Source organism: Pseudophryne corroboree, chromosome 11, assembly GCF_028390025.1.
Source record: "Pseudophryne corroboree isolate aPseCor3 chromosome 11, aPseCor3.hap2, whole genome shotgun sequence".
Lineage (NCBI taxonomy): Eukaryota > Metazoa > Chordata > Amphibia > Anura > Myobatrachidae > Pseudophryne > Pseudophryne corroboree.
This window is the reverse complement of record NC_086454.1, coordinates 335,548,588-335,571,369: the sequence shown is the minus strand read 5'-3', so window position 1 is coordinate 335,571,369 and position 22,782 is coordinate 335,548,588. Positions and strand designations below refer to the sequence as shown.

The 22,782-nt window shown below is 48.3% G+C and overlaps 1 protein-coding gene across 1 annotated transcript in view; it reads left to right on the top strand.

Moving 5' to 3' along the window:
- Positions 1 to 22,565, top strand: part of CCDC102A (coiled-coil domain containing 102A) — a 34,715-nt gene extending 12,150 nt beyond the window's left edge. The window contains exons 4-9 of the mRNA XM_063945800.1: positions 1,883 to 1,991; positions 4,667 to 4,783; positions 11,669 to 11,878; positions 14,770 to 14,940; positions 17,390 to 17,493; positions 22,076 to 22,565. Of these exons, the coding sequence (XP_063801870.1) occupies positions 1,883 to 1,991; positions 4,667 to 4,783; positions 11,669 to 11,878; positions 14,770 to 14,940; positions 17,390 to 17,493; positions 22,076 to 22,199 (835 nt within the window). The 3' untranslated portion in view covers positions 22,200 to 22,565. The remainder of the gene's footprint in view (positions 1 to 1,882; positions 1,992 to 4,666; positions 4,784 to 11,668; positions 11,879 to 14,769; positions 14,941 to 17,389; positions 17,494 to 22,075) is intronic.
- Positions 22,566 to 22,782: the final 217 nt, after the last annotated feature.

Sequence of the window (22,782 nt, the reverse complement as noted above, 5' to 3'; positions counted from 1 at the left end):
CTCTCTCGCACCCAGTTCCTGTAGTCACCCTATCCAGATATATATCAGGACATTCTTCTCTCTCGCACCCAGTTCCTGTAGTGACCCTATCCCAATATATATCAGGACATTCTTTTCTCTCACACCTAGATCCTGTAGTCACCCTATCCCGATATCAGGACATTCTTCTCTCTCACACCCAGTTTCTGTAGTTCCTGTAGTCACCGTATCCCGATATACAGTATATATCAGGACATTCTTCTCTCTCACACCCAGTTCTTGTGGTCACCCTATCCCGATATATATCAGGACATTCTTCTCTCTCACACCCAGTTCCTGTAGTCACCGTATTCCGATATATATCAGGGCATTCTTTTCTCTCACCCAGTTCCTGTAGTCACCCTGTCCCGATATATATCAGGACATTCTTCTCTCTCACACCCAGTTCCTGTAGTCACCGTATCCCGATATATCCCGATATATATCAGGGCATTCTTCTCTCACCCAGTTCCTGTAGTCACCCTGTCCCGATATATATCAGGACATTCTTCTCTCTCTCACCCAGTTCCTGTAGTCACCCTATCCCGATATATATCAGGGCATTCTTCTCTCTCACCCAGTTCCTGTAGTCGCCCTGTCCCGATATATATCAGGGCTTTCTTCTCTCACCCAGTTCCTGTAGTCACCTATCCCGATATATATCAGGACATTCTTCTCTCTCACACCCAGTTCCTGTAGTCACCCTATCCCGATATATATCACGACACTCTACTCTCTCATCCAGTTCCTGTAGTCACCCTACCCAATATATATCAGGGCATTCTTCTCTCTCATCCAGTTCCTGTTGTCACCCAATCCAGATATATATCAGGACATTCTTCTCTCTTGCACCCAGTTCCTGTAGTGACCCTATCCCAATATATATCAGGACATTCTTCTCTCTCGCACCCAGTTCCTGTAGTCACCGTATCCTCTCACCCAGTTCCTGTAGTCACCCTGTCCCGATATATATCAGGGCATTCTTCTCTCTCTCACCCAGTTCCTGTAGTCACCTATCCTGATATTTATCAGGGCATTCTTCTCTCTCACCCAGTTCCTGTAGTCACCCTGTCCCGATATATATCAGGACATTCTTCTCTCTCTCACCCAGTTCCTGTAGTCACCCTATCCCGATATATATCAGGGCATTCTTCTCTCACACCCAGTTCCTGTAGTCACCCTATCCCGATATATATCACGACACTCTACTCTCTCATCCAGTTCCTGTAGTCACCCTACCCAATATATATCAGGGCATTCTTCTCTTTCATCCAGTTCCTGTAGTCACCCTACCCGATATGTATCAGGAAATTCTTCTCTCTCGCACCCAGTTCCTGTAGTGACCCTATCCCAATATATATCAGGACATTCTTCTCTCTCGCACCCAGTTCCTGTAGTCACCGTATCCAGATATATATCAGGACATTCTTCTCTCACACCCAGTTCCTGTAGTCACCGTATCCCGATATACAGTATATATCAGGACATTCTTCTCTCTCGCACCCAGTTTCTGTAGTGACCCTATCCCAATATATATCAGGACATTCTTCTCTCTCACACCCAGTTCCTGTGGTCACCCTATCCCGATATATATCAGGATATTCTTCTCTCTCATCCAGTTCCTGTAGTCACCCTATCTCGATATATATGACGACACTCTACTCTCTCATCCAGTTCTTGTAGTCACCCTACCCGATATATATCAGGGCATTCTTCTCCCTCATCCAGTTCCTGTAGTCACCCTATCCGATATATATCAGGACATTCTTCTCTTTCACACCCAGTTCCTGTAGTCACCCTATCCCGATATACATCAGGACATTCTTCTCTCTCACACCCAGTTCCTGTTTGTTTTCCGTGTAAGAGACAAGATATTGCTGAGTAAGACCATTGAGAAGATGGAGGCTGAGATCAGTAAGTGGAGGATGAAGTGTGAGGAGTTGAACAAGTCCCGGCAGGAAGTGGTCACACAGGTAAAGTAATGAACTAATACGACTAGAATTATTGATGCTTATGGAATATTTGTATCCAGAAGTAGGAGCAGTTCCTCATAGCAGGAGGACAGGTGGAGTAGGAGCAGTTGCCCATAGCAGGAGTACAGGTGGAGCAGGAGCAGTTGCCCATAGCAGGAGTACAGGTGGAGTAGAAGCTGTTGCCCATAGGAGGAGGACAGGTGGAGTAGGAGTAGTTGCCCACAGCAGGAGGACAGGTGGAGTAGGAGTAGTTGCCCACAGCAGGAGGACAGGTGGAGTAGGAGTAGTTGCCCACAGCAGGAGGACAGGTGGAGTAGGAGTAGTTGCCCACAGCAGGAGGACAGGTGGAGTAGGAGTAGTTGCCCACAGCAGGAGGACAGGTGGAGTAGGAGCAGTTGTCCATAGCAGGAGGACAGGTGGAGTAGGAGCAGTTGCCCATAGCAGGAGGACAGGTGAAGTAGGAGCAGTTGCCCATAGCAGGAGGACAGGTGGAGTTGGAGCAATTGCCCATAGCAGGAGGACATGTGAGGTAGGAGCAGTTGCCCACAGCAGGAGGACAGGTGGAGTAGGAGCAGTTGCCCATAGCAGGAGGACAGGTGGAGTAGGAGCAGTTGCCCATAGCAGGAGTACAGGTGGAGTAGAAGCTGTTGCCCATATTAAGAGGAGGACAGGTGGCGTAGGAGTAGTTGCCCACAGCAGAAGGACAGGTGGAGTAGGAGTAGTTGCCCACAGCAGGAGTACAGGTGGCGTAGGAGCAGTTGCCCATAGCATGAGGACAGATGGCGTAGGAGCAGTTGCCCATAGCATGAGGACAGGTGGCGTAGGAACAGTTGCCCATAGCATGAGGACAGGTGGAGTAGGAGCAGTTGCCCATAGCAGGAGGACAGGTGGAGTAGAAGCTGTTGCCCGTAGCAGGAGGACAGGTGGAGTAGGAGTAGTTGCCCATAGCAGGAGGACAGGTGGAGTAGGAGCAGTTGCCCATAGCAGGAGGACAGGTGGAGTTGGAGCAGTTGCCCATAGCAGGAGGACATGTGGAGTAGGAGCAGTTGCCCACAGCAGGAGGACAGGTGGAGTAGGAGTAGTTGCCCATAGCAGGAGGACAGGTGGCGTAGGAACAGTTGCCCATAGCATGAGGACAGGTGGAGTAGGAGCAGTTGCCCATAGCAGGAGGACAGGTGGAGTAGAAGCTGTTGCCCGTAGCAGGAGGACAGGTGGAGTAGGAGTAGTTGCCCATAGCAGGAGGACAGGTGGAGTAGGAGCAGTTGCCCATAGCAGGAGGACAGGTGGAGTTGGAGCAGTTGCCCATAGTAGGAGGACATGTGGAGTAGGAGCAGTTGCCCACAGCAGGAGGACAGGTGGAGTAGGAGTAGTTGCCCATAGCAGGAGGACAGGTGGAGTAGGAGCAGTTGCCCATAGTAGGAGGACAGGTGGAGTAGGAGCAGTTACCCGTAGCAGGAGGACAGGTGGAGTAGAAGCTGTTGCCCATAGCAGGAGGACAGTTGGAGTAGGAGTAGTTGCCCATAGCAGGAGGACAGGTGGAGTAGGAGCAGTTGCCCATAGCAGGAGGACAGGTGGAGTTGGAGCAGTTGCCCATAGCAGGAGGACATGTGGAGTAGGAGCAGTTGCCCACAGCAGGAGGACAGGTGGAGTAGGAGTAGTTGCCCATAGCAGGAGGACAGGTGGAGTAGGAGCAGTTGCCCATATTAGGAGGACAGGTGGAGTAGGAGCAGTTGCCCACAGTAGGAGGACAGGTGGAGTAGGAGCAGTTGCCCACAGCAGGAGGACAGGTGGAGTAGGAGTAGTTGCCCATAGCAGGAGGACAGGTGGAGTAGGAGCAGTTGCCCATAGTAGGAGGACAGGTGGAGTAGGAGCAGTTACCCATAGCAGGAGGACAGGTGGAGTAGAAGCTGTTGCCCATAGCAGGAGGACAGTTGGAGTAGGAGTAGTTGCCCATAGCAGGAGGACAGGTGGAGTAGGAGCAGTTGCCCATAGCAGGAGGACAGGTGGAGTTGGAGCAGTTGCCCATAGCAGGAGGACAGGTGGAGTTGGAGCAGTTGCCCATAGCAGGAGGACATGTGGAGTAGGAGCAGTTGCCCACAGCAGGAGGACAGGTGGAGTAGGAGTAGATGCCCATAGCAGGAGGACAGGTGGAGTAGGAGCAGTTGCCCATATTAGGAGGACAGGTGGAGTAGGAGCAGTTGCCCACAGTAGGAGGACAGGTGGAGTAGGAGCAGTTACCCACAGCAGGAAGACAGGTGGAGTAGGAGCGGTTACCCATAGCATGAGGAAAGGTGGAGTAGGAGTCGTTACCCATAGCAGGAGGACAGGTGGAGTAGGAGTAGTTACCCATAGCAGGAGGACAGGTGGAGTAGGAGTAGTTACCCATAGCAGGAGGACAGGTGGAGTAGGAGCAGTTACCCATAGAATGAGGACAGGTGGAGTAGGAGCAGTTACCCATAGAATGAGGACAGGTGACTTTGGAGTAGCTGCCCATAGTAGGAGGCCAGATGGAGTAGGATTAATTGGCCATAGCAACCAATCAGCTTTTAGCTGTCCTTTTATCAAGTACACTGTAAAAGTCTAGCTAGAAGCTGATTGGTTTGTTTGAGCACCTTCTGCCACTGTCTTCCTGTATGTAATGTAAGGTCACTGAATGTATGACGACCTTCCTCTAGCTCACCCTTCTGAGAGAGCGCCACCAGGACGAGTTGGGTCGGATATCTGAAGATCTACAAGATGAACTAGGGGTTCGCTCCAATATGGATAAGAAATTGGCAGAGCTCCGGGCTGAGGTAAATACCGGTTACCAGAGCAGAGGTGCCCATCTGCTACCAGTGTTATTGGAGCTCCGGGCTGAGGTGCCCATCTGCTACCAGTGTTATTGGAGCTCCGGGCTGAGGTGCCCACCTGTTACCTGTATTATTAGTGGTCCGGGCTGAGGTGCCCACCTGTTTCCAGTGTTATTGAAGCTCCGGGCTGAGGTGCCCACCTGTTACCTGTATTATTGGTGGTCCGGGCTGAGGTGCCCATCTGCTACCAGTGTCATTGGTGCTCAGGGCTGAGGTGCCCATTTGATACCAGTGTTATTGGAGCTTTGGGCTGAGGTGCCCACCTGTTACCAGTGTTATTGGAGCGCCGTGCTGTGGTGCCCATCTGTTAGCAGTATTTCTCTATCGTCCTAGTGGATGCTGGGGTTCCTGAAAGGACCATGGGGAATAGCGGCTCCGCAGGAGACAGGGCACAAAAAGTAAAGCTTTAGGATCAGGTGGTGTGCACTGGCTCCTCCCCCTATGACCCTCCTCCAAGCCTCAGTTAGGTTTTTGTGCCCGGCCGAGAAGGGTGCAATCTAGGTGGCTCTCCTAAAGAGCTGCTTAGAAAAGTTTAGCTTAGGTTTTTTATTTTACAGTGAGTCCTGCTGGCAACAGGATCACTGCATCGAGGGACTTAGGGGAGAAGAAGTGAACTCACCTGCGTGCAGGATGGATTGGCTTCTTTGGCTACTGGACATTAGCTCCAGAGGGACGATCACAGGTACAGCCTGGATGGTCACCGGAGCCTCGCCGCCGGCCCCCTTGCAGATGCTGAAAAGAGAAGAAGGTCCAGAATCGGCGGCAGAAGACTCCTCAGTCTTCTTAAGGTAGCGCACAGCACTGCAGCTGTGCGCCATTGCTCTCAGCACACTTCACACGGCAGTCACTGAGGGTGCAGGGCGCTGGGGGGGGGGCGCCCTGGGCAGCAATGAAAATCCTTTTTTTGGCAAAAAATACCTCACATATAGCCTCCGGGGCTATATGGAGATATTTAACCCCTGCCAGAATCCATTTTTAAGCGGGAGACGAGCCCGCCGAAAAGGGGGCGGGGCCTATCTCCTCAGCACACAGCGCCATTTCCTCACACAGTTCCGCTGGTCAGGAAGGCTCCCAGGCTCTCCCCTGCACTGCACTACAGAAACAGGGTTAAATCAAGAGAGGGGGGGCAAAATTTGGCGAAATTGTGATTTTATAAAAGCAGCTATAAGGGAGCACTTATTATAAGGCTATCCCTGTAAAATATAGCGCTTTGGTGTGTGCTGGCAAACTCTCCCTCTGTCTCCCCAAGGGGCTAGTGGGGTCCTGTCCTCTATCAGAGCATTCCCTGTGTGTGTGTGCTATATGTCGGTACGTGTGTGTCGACATGTATGAGGACGATGTTGGTGAGGAGGCGGAGCAAATTGCCTGTAATGGTGATGTCACTCTCTAGGGAGTCGACACCGGAATGGATGGCTTATTTATGGAATTACGTGATAATGTCTACACGCTGCAAGGTCGGTTGGCGACATGAGACGGCTGGCAAACAAATTAGTACCTGTCCAGGCGTCTCAAACACCGTCAGGGGCGTTAAAACGTCCTTTTACCTCAGTCGGTCGACAGACACAGACACGGACACTGATTTCAGTGTCGACGGTGAAGAAACAAACGTATTTCCCTTTAGGACCACACGTTACATGTTAAGGGCAATGAAGGAGGTGTTACATATTTCTGATACTACAAGTACCACAAAAGAGGGTATTATGTGGGATGTGAAAAAACTACCTGTAGTTTTTCCTGAATCAGATAAATTAAAGGAAGTGTGTGATGATGCGTGGGTTCCCCCCGATAGAAAATTATTGGCGGTATACCCTTTCCCGCCAGAAGTTAGGGCGCGTTGGGAAACACCCCTTAGGGTGGATAAGGCGCTCACACGCTTATCAAAACAAGTGGCGGTACCGTCTATAGATAGGGCCGTCCTCAAGGAGCCAGCTGACAGGAGGCTGGAAAATATCATAAAAAGTATATACACACATACTGGTGTTATACTGCGACCAGCGATCGCCTCAGCCTGGATGTGCAGAGCTGGGGTGGCTTGGTTGGATTCCCTGACTAAAAATATTGATACCCTTGACAGGGACAGTATTTTATTGACTATAGAGCATTTAAAGGATGCATTTCTATATATACGAGATGCACAGAGGGATATTTGCACTCTGGCATCAAGAGTAAGTGCGATGTCCATATCTGCCACAAGATGTTTATGGACACGACAGTGGTCAGGTGATGCAGATTCCAAACGGCACAAAGGTGTATTGCCGTATAAAGGAAGAGGAGTTATTTGGGGTCGGTCCATCGGACCTGGTGGCCACGGCAACTGCTGGAAAATCCACCGTTTTTACCCTAAGTCACATCTCTGCAGAAAAAGACACCGTCTTTTCAGCCTCAGTCCTTTCGTCCCTATAAGAGTCATATCTGCCCAGGGATAGAGGAAAGGGAAGAAGACTGCAGCAGGCAGCCCATTCCCAGGAACAGAAGCCTTCCACCGCTTCTGCCAAGCTCTCAGCATGACGCTGGGACCGTACAGGACCCCTGGATCCTACAAGTAGTATCCCAGGGGTACAGATTGGAATGTCGAGACGTTTCCCCCTCGCAGGCTCCTGAAGTCTGCTTTACCAAGGTCTCCCTCCGACAAGGAGGCAGTATGGGAAACAATTCACAAGCTGTATTCCCAGCAGGTGATAATCAAATTACCCCTCCTACAACAAGGAAAGGGGTATTATTCCACACTATATTGTGGTACTGAAGCCAGAAGGCTAGGTGAGACCTATTCTAAATCTAAAAAAATTTGAACACTTACAAAGGTTCAAATCAAGATGGAGTCACTCAGAGCAGTGATAACGAACCAGGAAGAAGGGGACTATATAGTGTCCCGGGACATCAGGGATGCTTACCTCCATGTCCCAAATTTGCCCTTCTCATAAGGGTACTTCAGGTTCGTGGTACAGAACTGTCACTATCAGTTTCAGACGCTGCCGTTTGGATTGTCCACGGCACCCCGGGTCTTTACCAAGGTAATGGCCGAAATGATGATTCTTCTTCAAAGAAAAGGCGTCTTAATTATCCCTTACTTGGACGATCTCCTGATAAGGGCAAAGTCCAGGGAACAGTTGGAGGTCGGAGTAGCACTATCTCGGATACTGCTACAACAGCACGGGTGGATTCTAAATATTCCAAAATCGCAGCTGTTCCCGACGACACGTCTGCTGTGCCTAGGGATGATTCTGGACACAGTCCAGAAAAAGGTGTTTCTCCCGGAAGAGAAAGCCAGGGAGTTATCCGAGCTAGTCAGGAACCTCCTAAAACCAGGAAAAGAGGCTTCCTACGAAGCAATTCCATTCGGCAGATTTCACGCAAGAACTTTTCAGTGGGATCTGCTGGACAAATGGTCCGGATCGCATCTTCAGATGCATCAGCGGATAACCCTATATCCAAGGACAAGGGTGTCTCTCCTGTGGTGGTTACAGAGTGCTCATCTTCTAGAGGGCCGCAGATTCGGCATTCAGGATTGGATGCTGGTGACCACGGAGGCCAGCCCGAGAGGCTGGGGAGCAGTCACACAAGGAAAAAATTTCCAGGGAGTGTGATCAAGTCTGGAGATTTTTCTCCACATAAATATACTGGAGCTAAGGGTAATTTTATAATGCTCTAAGCTTAGCAAGACCTCTGCTTCAAGGTCAGCCGGTATTGATCCAGTGGGAAAAACATCACGGCAGTCGCCCACGTAAACAGACAGGGCGGCACAAGAAGCAGGAGGGCAATGGCAAAAACTGCAAGGACTTATCGCTGGGCGGAAAATCATGTGATAGCACTGTCAGCAGTGTTTCATTCCGGGAATGGAAACTGGGAAGCAGACTTCCTCAGCAGGCACGACCTCCACCCGGGAGAGTGGAAACTTCATCGGGAAGTTTTTCCACATGATTGTGAACCGTTGGGAAATACCAAAGGTGGACATGATGGCGTCCCGTCTGAACAAAAAACGGGACAGGTATTGCGCCAGGTCAAGAGACCCTCAGGCAATAGCTGTGGACGTTCTGGTAACACCGTGGGTGTACCAGTCGGTGTATGTGTTCCCTCCTCTGCTTCTCATACCTAAGGTACTGAGAATTATAAGACGTAGAGGAGTAAGAACTATACTCATGGCTCCGGATTGGCCAAGAAGGACTTGGTACCCGGAACTTCAAGAGATGCTCACAGAGGACTTATGGCCTCTGCCGCTAAGAAGGGACTTGCTTCAGCAAGTACCATGTCTGTTCCAAGACTTACCGCAGCTGCGTTTGACGGCATGGCGGTGGAACGCCGGATCCTAAGGGAAAAAGGCATTCCGGAAGAGGTCATTCCTACCCTGGTCAAAGCCAGGAAGGAGGTGACCGCACAACATTATCACCACATGGGGCGAAAATATGTTGCGTGGTGTGAGGCCAGGAAGGCCCCACGAAGAAATTTCAACTCGGTCGATTCCTGCATTTCCTGCAAACAGGAGTGTCTATGGGCCTCAAATTGGGGTCCATTAAGGTTCAAATTTCGGCCCTGTCGATTTTCTTCCAGAAAGAATTGGCTTCAGTTCCTGAAGTCCAGAAGTTTGTCAAGGGAGTATTGCATATACAACCCCCTTTTGTGCCTCCAGTGGCACTGTGGGATCTCAACGTAGTTCTGGGATTCCTCAAATCACATTGGTTTAAAACCAGTCAAATCTGTGGATTTGAAGCATCTCACATGAAAAGTGACCATGCTCTTGGCCCTGGCCTGGGCCAGGCGAGTGTCAAATTGGTGGTTTTTTTTTCTCAAAAAAGCCCATATCTGTTTGTCCATTCGGACAGGGCAGAGCTGCGGACTCGTCCCCAGTTCTCTCCCTAAGGTGGTGTCAGTGTTTCACCTGAACCAGCTTATTGTGGTGCCTTGCGCCTACTAAGGACTTGGAGGACTCCAAGTTGCTAGATGTTGTCAGGGCCCTGAAAATATAGGTTCCAGGACGGCTGGAGTCAGGAAAACTGACTTGCTGTTATCCTGTATGCACCCAACAAACTGGGTGCTCTTGCTTCTAAGCAGACTATTGCTAGTTGGATGTGTAATACAATTCAGCTTGCGCATTCTGTGGCAGGCCTGCCACAGCCAAAATATGTAAATGCCCATTCCACAAGGAAGGTGGGCTCATCTTGGGCGGCTGCCCGAGGGGTCTCGGCTTTACAACTTTGCCGAGCGGCTACTTAGTCAGGGGCAAACACGTTTGTAAAATCCTACAAATTTGATACCCTGGCTAAGGAGGACCTGGAGTTCTCTCATTCGGTGCTGCAGAGTCATCCGCACTCTCCCGCCCGTTTGGGAGCTTTGGTATAATCCCCATGGTCCTTTCAGGAACCCCAGCATCCACTAGGACGATAGAGAAAATAAGAATTTACTTACCGATAATTCTATTTCTCTGAGTCCGTAGTGGATGCTGGGCGCCCATCCCAAGTGCGGATTATCTGCAATACTTGTACATAGTTACAAAAATCGGGTTATTATTGTTGTGAGCCATCTTTTCAGAGGCTCCGCTGTTATCATACTGTTAACTGGGTTCAGATCACAGGTTGTACAGTGTGATTGGTGTGGCTGGTATGAGTCTTACCCGGGATTCAAAATCCTTCCTTATTGTGTACGCTCGTCCGGGCACAGTATCCTAACTGAGGCTTGGAGGAGGGTCATAGGGGGAGGAGCCAGTGCACACCACCTGATCCTAAAGCTTTACTTTTTGTGCCCTGTCTCCTGCGGAGCCGCTATTCCCCATGGTCCTTTCAGGAACCCCAGCATCCACTACGGACTCCGAGAAATAGAATTATCGGTAAGTAAATTCTTATTTATTGGAGGTCCGGGCTGAGGTGCCCATCTGTTAGCAATATTATTGGCGGTCCGGGCTGAGGTGCCCATCTGCTACCAGTATTATTGGAGCTCTGGGCTGAGGTGCCCATCTTCTACCAGTGTTATTGGTGCTCAGGGCTGAGGTGCCCATCTGCTACCAGTGTTATTGGAGATCTGGTCTGAGGTGCCCATCTGTTACCAGTATTATTGAGGTCAGGGCTGATGTGCCCCCTTGTTACCAGTGTTTTTGGTGCTTAGGCCTGATTTGCCCCCTTGTTACCAGTGTTATTGGAGATCCCGGCTTAGGTGCCCATCTGTTAGCAGTGTTATTGGTGCTTTGGGCTGATGTGCCCCCTTGTTACCAGTGTTATTGGTGCCCTGGGCCGAGGTGCCCATCTGTTACCAGTGTTATTGGTGCTTTGGGCTGATGTGCCCCCTTGTTACCAGTGTTATTGGAGCTCCCGGCTGAGGTGCCCATCTGTTACCAGTGTTATTGGATCTCCATGCTCCGGGTGCCCATCTGTTACCAGTATTATTGGTGCTTTGGGCTGATGTGCCCCCTTGTTACCAGTGTTATTGGAGCTCCCGGCTGAGGTGCCCATCTATTACCAGTATTATTGGTGCTCTGGGTGCCCATCTGTGACCAGTATTACTATTATCTGTGGCTATGTATGGCTGTCCTCGTTTGCTGATTATCTGAATGCGCTATGTCATTAAAGTCAGACATGGCTTTCTGGGATGAGTACCTCAGGCCGTGGCACTAAAAGCTTCATCAGACAGAGCTTTGCTCTTTCCTGCCTATTACATGGTTTTTCTGCAATAACATTAATAGAAATTGTATGTTGCTTGCTGCCAATATGCGGGATAGTTGGGTGTTAGCTATAGATTGGCATGGCATTGATATGGCATGGAGAATGGGAAATTTGTGGGTAGAAAATGAAAACTGGTTAGCAGAAGTGACTTTAGATGTGTGTCTGTGAATGATGTGCACAGATGGAGGGGCTGCAGGCGGAGAACGCAGAGGAGTGGGGCCGGCGGGAGAGGCTGGAAACGGAAAAGCTTAGCCTAGAACGTGAGAACAAGAAGCTGAGACTTCAAATCCAGGACCTGGAGGAGATTCTGACCCGTAAGCGAAGGCAGACGGCCAGCGCGCTGGACACAGACCTGAAGTCTATCCAGGCTGAACTCTTTGAGAGGAACAAGGTGAGATGTGGCCCTAAGGTCCAGCATACCTCAGCGAGGTCACTACTGCAACAGGGTGATGGGTCCAGTGTCTGCAGATTTCTATTCCAGTCTCCATTCTCCCAGGTGTCCATACTGCATTCACCTATAGATCACGTATGGAGCACTGCTTGATCCAGTCTCCAGGTGTTAGTCTCCTTTCTCCCAGGTGTCCATACTGCATTCACCTAAAGAGCACGTATGAAGCACTGCTTGATCCAGTCTCCAGGTGTTAGTCTCCTTTCTCCCAGGTATCCATACTGCAGTCACCTATAGATCACGTATGAAGCACTGCTTGATCCACCTGTTTCTTAACCTCTTTCCTGTTGTGTTCGCATGACATGCCGAAAAGCTGGGGTGACCATCGGCTGGTCTCGAAAGATAAATCTTTCCTGCAGCCTCTGAGTGCCCTGTCTGACCCTCTACAGCTGTACGCCTCCCCAGTCCCTTCTCATCCCTGGCTTACAGGATCAGCCACTGCAGCTGCACCTCAGCTATAGCATCTCCTGCTTCCTACCTCTCCTCCTAGGAACACACTCTCCGTTATGTACAGTGTAGCTGTGGAGAGAGTAGCCAGGGTGATTACCCACTATTCCTGGAAGATACTTGCTGCAACCACTTCCGGAACTCGCTCTGACCCTCTGCAGCAGCGCCCCTTCCCCCCTCCAGCCCCCCTCTCATGCTTCTACTGCCGGGAGGGTGACGTCACACTGTGTGACAGCGGTTACTCCGTTACACAGCTCTGTATCAGTCCCGCAGTGCAGCGGGTTACTTCGTTACACAACTCTGTATCAGTCCTGCAGTGTAGTGATTACTCCGTTACACGGCTCTATATCAGTCCCGCAGTGCAGCGGTTACTCTGTTACACAACTCTGTATCAGTCCCGCAGTGCAGCAGTTACTCTGTTACACAACTTTGTATCAGTACTGCAGTGCAGCGGTTACTCTGTTACACAGCTCTGTATCAGTCCCGCAGTGCAGCAGTTACTCTGTTACACAACTTTGTATCAGTCCCGCAGTGCAGCGGTTACTCTGTTACACAACTTTGTATCAGTCCTGCAGTGCAGCGGTTACTCTGTTACACAGCTCTGTATCAGTCCCGCAGTGCGGTGATTACTCTGTTACACGGCTCTGTATCCGTCCCTCAGTGCAGCGGTTATGCCGTTACACAGCTCTGTATCAGTCCCGCAGTGCAGCAGTTACTCTGTCACACAGCTCTGTATCAGTCCCGCAGTGCAGCAGTTACTCTGTCACACAGCTCTGTATCAGTCCCGCAGTGCAGCAGTTACTCTGTCACACAGCTCTGTATCGGTCCCGCAGTGCAGCGGTTATGCCGTTACACAGCCCTGTATCAGTCCCACAGTGCAGCGGTTACTCTGTTACACAGCTCTGTATCAGTCCCGTAGTGCAGCGGTTATGCCGTTACACAGCTCGGTATCAGTCCCGCAGTGCGGTGATTACTCTGTTACACGGCTCTGTATCCGTCCCTCAGTGCAGCGGTTATGCCGTTACACAGCTCTGTATCAGTCCCGCAGTGCAGCAGTTACTCTGTCACACAGCTCTGTATCGGTCCCGCAGTGCAGCGGTTATGCCGTTACACAGCCCTGTATCAGTCCCACAGTGCAGCGGTTACTCTGTTACACAGCTCTGTATCAGTCCCGTAGTGCAGCGGTTATGCCGTTACACAGCTCTGTATCAGTCCCGCAGTGCAGCGGTTACTCCATTACACAGCTCTGTATCAGTCCTGTAGTGCAGCAGTTACTCCGTTACACAGCTCTGTAACAGTCTTGCAGTGCAGCGGTTACGCAGCTCTGTATCAGTCCCGCAGTGCAGTGGTTGCGCCGTTACACAGCTCTGTACCAGTCCTGCAGTGCAGCGGTTACTCTGTTACACAGCTCTGTATCAGTCCTGCAGTGCAGCGGTTACTCCTTTACACAGCTCTGTATCAGTCCTGCAGTGCATCGGTTACTCCGTTACACAGCTCTGTATCAGTCCTGCAGTACAGCGGTTACTCCGTTACACAGCTCTGTATCAGTCCCGCAGTGCATCGGTTACTCCGTTACACAGCTCTGTATCAGTCCTGCAGTACAGCGGTTACTCCGTTACACAGCTCTGTATCAGTCCCGCAGTGCAGTGGTTACTCTGTTACACAGCTCTGTATCGGTGCAGAGGTTACTTCGTTACATGGCTCTGTATCAGTCCCACAGTGCAGCCGTTACTTTGTTACACTGCTTTGTATCAGTCCCGCAGTGCAGCAGTTACACAGCTCTGTATCAGACCCGCAGTGCAGCGGTTACTTTGTTACACAGCTCTGTATCGGTGCAGCGGTTACTCCGTTACACAGCTCTGTGTCAGCCCCGCAGTGCAGCGGTTACACAGCTCTGTATCAGTCCCGCAGTGCAGCGGTTACTTTGTTACACAGCTCTGTATCGGTGCAGCGGTTACTCCATTACACAGCTCTGTGTCAGTCCCGCAGTGCAGCGGTTACACAGCTCTGTATCAGTCCCGCAGTGCAGCGGTTACTTTGTTACACAGCTCTGTATCGGTGCAGCGGTTACTCCGTTACACAGCTCTGTGTCAGTCCCGCAGTGCAGCGGTTACACAGCTCTGTGTCAGTCCCGCAGTGCAGCGGTTACACAGCTCTGTGTCAGTCCCGCAGTGCAGCGGTTACACAGCTCTGTATCAGTCCTGCAGTGCAGTTGCAGAGCAGAATGATGGACTAGCACATTGTTATAACGCTTGGTCACATTGGCAAATTAAACTACATTTTGCACATTCTTGTAGGGAACAGAAACTGTCTGATCTGGCGCTTGTGTGTGATAGCGTGATTTCTGCGAAGTGTGTATAACCTTTCTCACTGTCCTGTAACTGTAGGAACTTTCGGATCTGCGACACAATCATGCTAAGTTGAAGAAACAACATCATGAGAAAATGGCGGAGCTGAGTCACGCCAACAGGCGCATGGAACAGCTGGAGGGGGAAGTGAAGAAGCTGCGACTCCGGGTGGAGGAACTGAAGAAGGAGCTGGGGCAGGCGGAGGACCAGGTAGCAAACTCTGATAGGGATACGTCACACTGACAGGGAGGGCTGATGCCGACATGGAGAGATGTGACGGCGACATTAGTAGTTATGATGCTGATATTAGGAGGTCTGATACTGGCAGGAGGGGAAGTCTGACACAGGGAAAGAGCAGAAGCCTACAGGGGGGACATCTGATGCTGACAGGGAGAGAGCAGAAGCTGTCAGGGCGGACATCTGATGCTGACAGGGAAAGAGCAGAAGCCGACAGGGGGGACATCTGATGCTGACAGGGAAAGAGCAGAAGCCGTCATGGGGGACATCTGATGCTGACAGGGAGAGCGCAGAAGCCAACAGGGGGGACATCTGATGCTGACAGGGAGAGAGCAGAAGCTGACAGGGGGGACATCTGATGCTGACAGGGCTGCCAGGGAGAGAGCAGAAGCAGTCAGGGCGGACATCTGATGCTGACAGGGAAAGAGCAGAAGCCGACGGGGGGACATCTGATGCTGACAGGGAGAGAGCAGAAGCCGACAGGGGAGACAGCTGATGCTGACAGGGAAAGAGCAGAAGCCGACGGGGGACATCTGATGCTGACAGGGAAAGAGCAGAAGCCATCAGGGGGGACATCTGATGCTGACAGGGAAAGAGCAGAAGCCGTCACGGGGGACATCTGATGATAGGGAGAGAGCAGAAGCTGACGGGGGTACATCTGATGCTGACAGCGATAGAGCAGAAGCCGACAGGGCGGACATCTGATGCTGACAAGGAAAGAGCAGAAGCCGACAGGGGAGACAGCTGATGCTGACAGGCAGAGAGCAGAAGCCAACAGGGGGGGAACATCTGATGCTGACAGGGGGACATCTAATGCTGACAGTGAGAGAGCAGAAGCCGACGGGGGGACATCTGATGCTGACAGGGAGAGAGCTGAAGATGATGGGAAGAGGACTGACAACTGACGGGAGGATTCTGGGAATGTTCGTCCTAGTCACCAGTGAGTCCAACAACTGGTTTCTCCTGGTCTGTTGGTTGGTTGTAGACACGGACTGGTGGTAGTACATTCTAGTGATTCCTGGGCCATACGGCTCATCTGCAGGGGAGAGAGGGTCCTTGTAGAGGGCATTCTCCAGAGCTACAATGGGAAGGACCCCAGCAAGCTGCATAAGCTATGCCAGACTGGGCACAGGGCATTTGGAAGAGGAAGAACATCGCTGTTCTTCCTCTTGGTTTGGCCCTGGACGTACTTCCATTCCTAGACATATAAAGAGAGGAGGGAAGACATCTGCGGAATAGACGCAGGAAGAGCCCCGGTACACCTCAGCGCTACTTCCCTGCAGGTCATCCTGTCATCCCGGGAACAGCCCTCTAACCCTCCCGGTGCCTAGTGTAGGGGTGACAGTGACCCGGCACCAGGGACTACACCCCTCCTTCTGTGATATGGTGATGGCCCAGTGCCGCTCCTGGTTACATGGTGCTGGAAACAGTCACTACCCTCGGGGGCAATGACTGCAGCCATTACAAGACCTGAATGTCTTTATCGGCAGTCATAGAACAAGCGTCCGGCTGCGGATACAGACGCTGGAATGCCGGCGCTACAGGACTGTTCCCACGACACCCATAGAGTGAGAATAGATCATATGGCGAGCACAGAAAGCCACCGAGCCTGCAAGGGGAATCTGCGCTGGCCGTGCTGTACACTGTATACTGAATCCCCCTGTATTCCATGCACTGGTGTCCCCCCTCATATACTGTGCCCCTGTGTCCCCCAACACCCAGTGCCCCGGTGTCCCCCCTCATAGTGTGCCTCGGCTCCCCCCCCCCCGCATAGTGTACCACGATGTCGCCCCCCGCATAGTGTACCTCAGTGTCCCCACTACATACCGTGCTACAACCCCCCCTGCATACTGTGCCCCTGTACCTCAAACCCTCATATACTGTGCCCCTGTGTCCCCCAACATACAGTGCCCCGGTGTCCCCCCTCATGGTGAGCCTCGGCTCCCCCCCCCCCGCATAGTGTACCAAGATGTCGCCCCCCGCATAGTGTACCTCAGTGTCCCCACTACATACCGCGCTACAACCCCCCCTGCATACTGTGCCCCTGTACCTCAAACCCTCATATACTGTGCCCCTGTGTCCCCCAACATACAGTGCCCTGGTGTCCCCCCTCATAGTGTGCCTTGGTTTCCTCCCCCCTCCCGCATACTGTGCCCAGTGTCGTGTCCCCCCCATACACTGTGCCCTGGTGCTCCCCTCACATACTGTGCTTTGGTGCCCTCGCTGCATAGTGTACGCTAGTGATGTCCCCCTTCCCCTCCCAAGCATACTGTGCATCCTCCCCAGTGTCAGAGCCTTGTCTCCCTCCGCTGCTTCGTTACTGCCACCCGCCCCTAGCTAATCAGCCACTTGTGTCATTCTGCTTTTATATACGTATGCTTGGATGTTTGTCTCCCTGTAAAACACCAATATTGTTATTTAGATAGACGAGACGCTGAATCAGACGCGCAAGTTACAGAGATCTCTCGATGAACAGACTGAACTGAATGAAAACCTACAGGTCCAACTGGAGCACCTACAATCAAGGTACATATCGCAGCTGGGTTACCTACATACAGACTATATAACCTACATACAACATAAACATACAGACTATATAACCTACATACAACATAAACACACATACAGACTATATAACCTACATACAACATAAACATACATACAGACTATATAACCTACATACAACATAAACACACATACAGACTATATAACCTACATACAACATAAACATACATACTATATAACCTACATACAACATAAACACACATACAGACTATATAACCTACATACAACATAAACACACATACAGACTATATAACCTACATACAACATAAACACACATACAGACTATATAACCTACATACAACATAAACACACATACAGACTATATAACCTACATACAACATATACATACATACAGACTATATAACCTACATACAACATAAACACACATACAGACTACATATCCTACATACAACATAAACATACATACAGACTATATAACCTACATACAACATAAACACACATACAGACTATATATCCTACATACAACATAAACACACATACAGACTATATAACCTACATACAACATAAACACACATACAGACTATATATCCTACATACAACATAAACACACATACAGACTATATAACCTACATACAACATAAACACACATACAGACTATATAACCTACATACAACATAAACATACATACAGACTATATAACCTACATTAAACATACATACAGACTATATATCCTACATACAACATAAACATACATACAGACTATATAACCTACATACAACATAAACATACATACAGACTATATAACCTACATACAACATAAACATACATACAGACTATATAACCTACATACAACATAAACATACAGACTATATAACCTACATACAACATAAACATACATACAGACTATATATCCTACATACAACATAAACATACATACAGACTATATAACCTACATACAACATAAACATACAGACTATATAACCTACATACAACATAAACACACATACAGACTATATAACCTACATGCAACATAAACATACATACAGACTATATAACCTACATACAACATAAACACACATACAGACTATATAACCTACATACAACATAAACATACATACAGACTATATAACCTACATACAACATAAACACACATACAGACTATATAACCTACATACAACATAAACACACATACAGACTATATAACCTACATACAACATAAACATACATACAGACTATATAACCTACATACAACATAAACACACATACAGACTATATAACCTACATACAACATATAACCTACATACAACATAAACATACATACAGACTATATAACCTACATACAACATAAACATACATACAGACTATATAACCTACATACAACATAAACACACATACAGATTATATAACCTACATACAACATAAACATACATACAGACTATATAACCTACATACAACATAAACACACATAGACTATATAACCTACATACAACATAAACATACATACAGACTATATATCCTACATACAACATAAACATACATACAGACTATATAACCTACATACAACATAAACATACAGACTATATAACCTACATACAACATAAACACACATACAGACTATATAACCTACATGCAACATAAACATACATACAGACTATATAACCTACATACAACATAAACACACATACAGACTATATAACCTACATACAACATAAACATACATACAGACTATATAACCTACATACAACATAAACACACATACAGACTATATAACCTACATACAACATAAACACACATACAGACTATATAACCTACATACAACATAAACATACATAGACTATATAACCTACATACAACATAAACACACATACAGACTATATAACCTACATACAACATAAATATACATACAGACTATATAACCTACATACAACATAAACATACATACAGACTATATAACCTACATACAACATAAACACACATACAGATTATATAACCTACATACAACATAAACATACATACAGACTATATAACCTACATACAACATAAACACACATACAGACTATATAACCTACATACAACATAAACATACATACAGACTATATATCCTACATACAACATAAACATACATACAGACTATATATCCTACATACAACATAAACATACATACAGACTATATAACCTACATACATACATACATACATACAGCCAATAGACTATATAACATACATACATACATACATGCATACCATAGATTATATAACCTACATACATACATACAGCCAATAGACTATATAACATACATACATGCATACCATAGACTATATAACCTACCTACATACATACATACATACATACATACATACATACACACACATACACACATACATACAGCCCATAGACTACATAACCTACATACATACATACACACAACCATCCATCCATCCCATAGACTATATAACCTGCATACATACATACATACATACATACATACCATAGACTATATAACCTACATACATACATCCCATAGACTATATAACCTACATACATACATACATCCCATAGACTATAGAACCTGCATACAGTACGTACGTACGTACGTACATACATACATACATACATACATACATACATACACCCCATAGACTATATAACCTACATACATACATACATCCCATAGACTATATAACTTGCACACATCCCATAGACTATATAACCTGCATACATACATACATACATACATACATACATACAGCCCTTAGACTATATAGCAGAGGTTCTCAAACTCGGTCCTCGGGGGCCCACACAGTGCATGTTTTGCAGGTCTCACAGAATCGCAAGTGAAATAATTAGCTCCACCTGTGGACCTTTTAAAATGTGTCAGTGAGTAATTAATACACCTGTGCACCTGCTGGGTTACCTGCAAAACATGCACTGTGTGGGCTCCCGAGGACCGAGTTTGAGAACCTCTGCTATATAGCCTGCATATATACAAACAGCCCGTAGACTATGTAACACACACACACACACACACACACACACACACACACAGCCTGTAGACTATATAGCCTACATACATACATAAAGCCCATAGACTATATAACTTGCATACATCCCATAGACTATATAACCTGCATAAATACATACATACAGCCCGTAGACTATATAGCTTACATACATACATACATACACACACAGAGCCGTAGACTATATAGCCTGCATACATACATACATACATAAAGCTCATAGACTATATAACCTGCACCCCCTAACTGTACCCCCAACCCCTAAATCTAACCGTACCCCCAACCCTTAATAGTATCTCCAACCCCTGACTCTGACTGTACACCCAGCCCCTAAATCTGACTGTACCCCAACCCCTGAATCTAACCGTTCATCCAACCTCAACCCCTAACTGTACCCCCAAACCCTAAATCTAACTGTACCTACAACCCCTAACTCTGATTATACCCCCAACCCCTGAATCTAAGTTTCTCCAACTTCAACCCCTAAATCTAACTATACCTCCAGCCTATAACCGTACTCCAAACCCCTAAATCGAACCGTACATTCAACCCCTAATTCTAACTGTACCACCAAACCTCTAAATCTAACCATCCACTTCATCCCCAACCCCTAACTGTACCGTCAGCCCCTAACTCTACTGTATCCCTAACCCTAATCTTACCTCCAACCCCTACATTTAACCGTACCGCCAACTTCTAACTCTAACTGTATCCCTAACCCTAATCATACCTCCAACCCCTAACTGTACCGCCAGCCCCAACCCCTACATCTAACCGTACTGCCAACCCCGAACATTAACTGTATCCCTAACGCTAATCATACCTCCAACCAATAACTGTACCTCGAGCCCCTACATCTAACCGTTCCTCCAAACCCTAACTGTATCCCTAATCATACCTCCAACCCCTAACTGTACCTCCAGCTCCAACCCCTACATCTAACTGTACTACCAACCTCTAACTGTATCCCTAACCCTAATCATACCTCTAACCCCTAACTGTACCTCTAGCCCCAACCCCTACATCTAACCGTACTGCCAACACCTAACTTTAACTGTATCCCTAATCATACCTCAACCCCTAACTGTACCTCCAGCCCCAACTCTTACTTCTAACTGTACCTCCAAACCCTAACTCTAAATGTATCCCTAACCCTAATCATATCTCCAACCCCTAACTGTACCTCCAGCCCCAACTCCTACATCTAACCATACCTCCAAACCCTAACTCTAACTGTATCCCTAATCATACCTCCAACCCCTAACTTTACCTCCAGCACCAACCCCTACATCTAACCATACCGCCAACCCCTAATTGTGACATTTTCCAGATGCTGACATTGTAACCATGTAGACATCATAACTGCTGACATTGTGAACATGGACTTAGTGAGTGAATAACATGTGTAGATATGTGTTATAGCAAGTGCTTACATAGCCATACACGTCACTGTCAGACATAGTCATCAGTACTTGGCAGCGTACTGTACCTAATACACATGCCCACAGCAGATGGAGGAATGCAGCTGCGCGGACTGAGTAATAGCCGTCTGTCTCCCCCAGGCTGCGCCGTCAGCAGAACCCTTCCTTGTTTGGGAAGCTGCGGAGCTCACGGTTTGGAAATGAGGACAGCGGGGAGTTGGGAAGTGACCCAGATGAGGACGATCTCCAGATCCAAGTTCCGTAGCCCGGGCATCGCTATGTAAGAGAAGACTGCAGTCCAATCCAGGGCTGCACAGAATAGCCTCTGCATAATCTGTACATCATGGGGTGCTTGGAATATAACTGGTACATCGGGCACTCCAGAATGGGTCACCCCCTGGAGCTACATCCAGTATTACCGTGTGTGCGAGCTCCAGGCAGGGTACTTATCGTGTCCAGTATTGCCACCCTAACTCTGCTGTTACTGCCTGGCACCTGAGGGAATGGCGCTGCTGGTTCTACCCTGGGAGATTGTAAAGAGCCACAAAGTGATGTCTTAGTTCCTGCCATTCATATACAGCCAGAGGTCCACATAAACATTTCCTGACAGCGCCATTGCCTGTCATCAGTATATAGTGTGTGTGTCATATATACTGTACTGACCTGTGACTGAGCTGCTTCGACATTTACTTGTTTCAGTATTTATCCTACATTGTGATATACACCCATGAATCCTACTTCATAATATTGTGTAAGTCCTCGCCCTGCCGCCAAAACAGTGCCCACCCATTGAGGCGTGGACAAGACCTCAGCACGTGGTATCTGGCACCACGGTGTTGGCAGCAGAT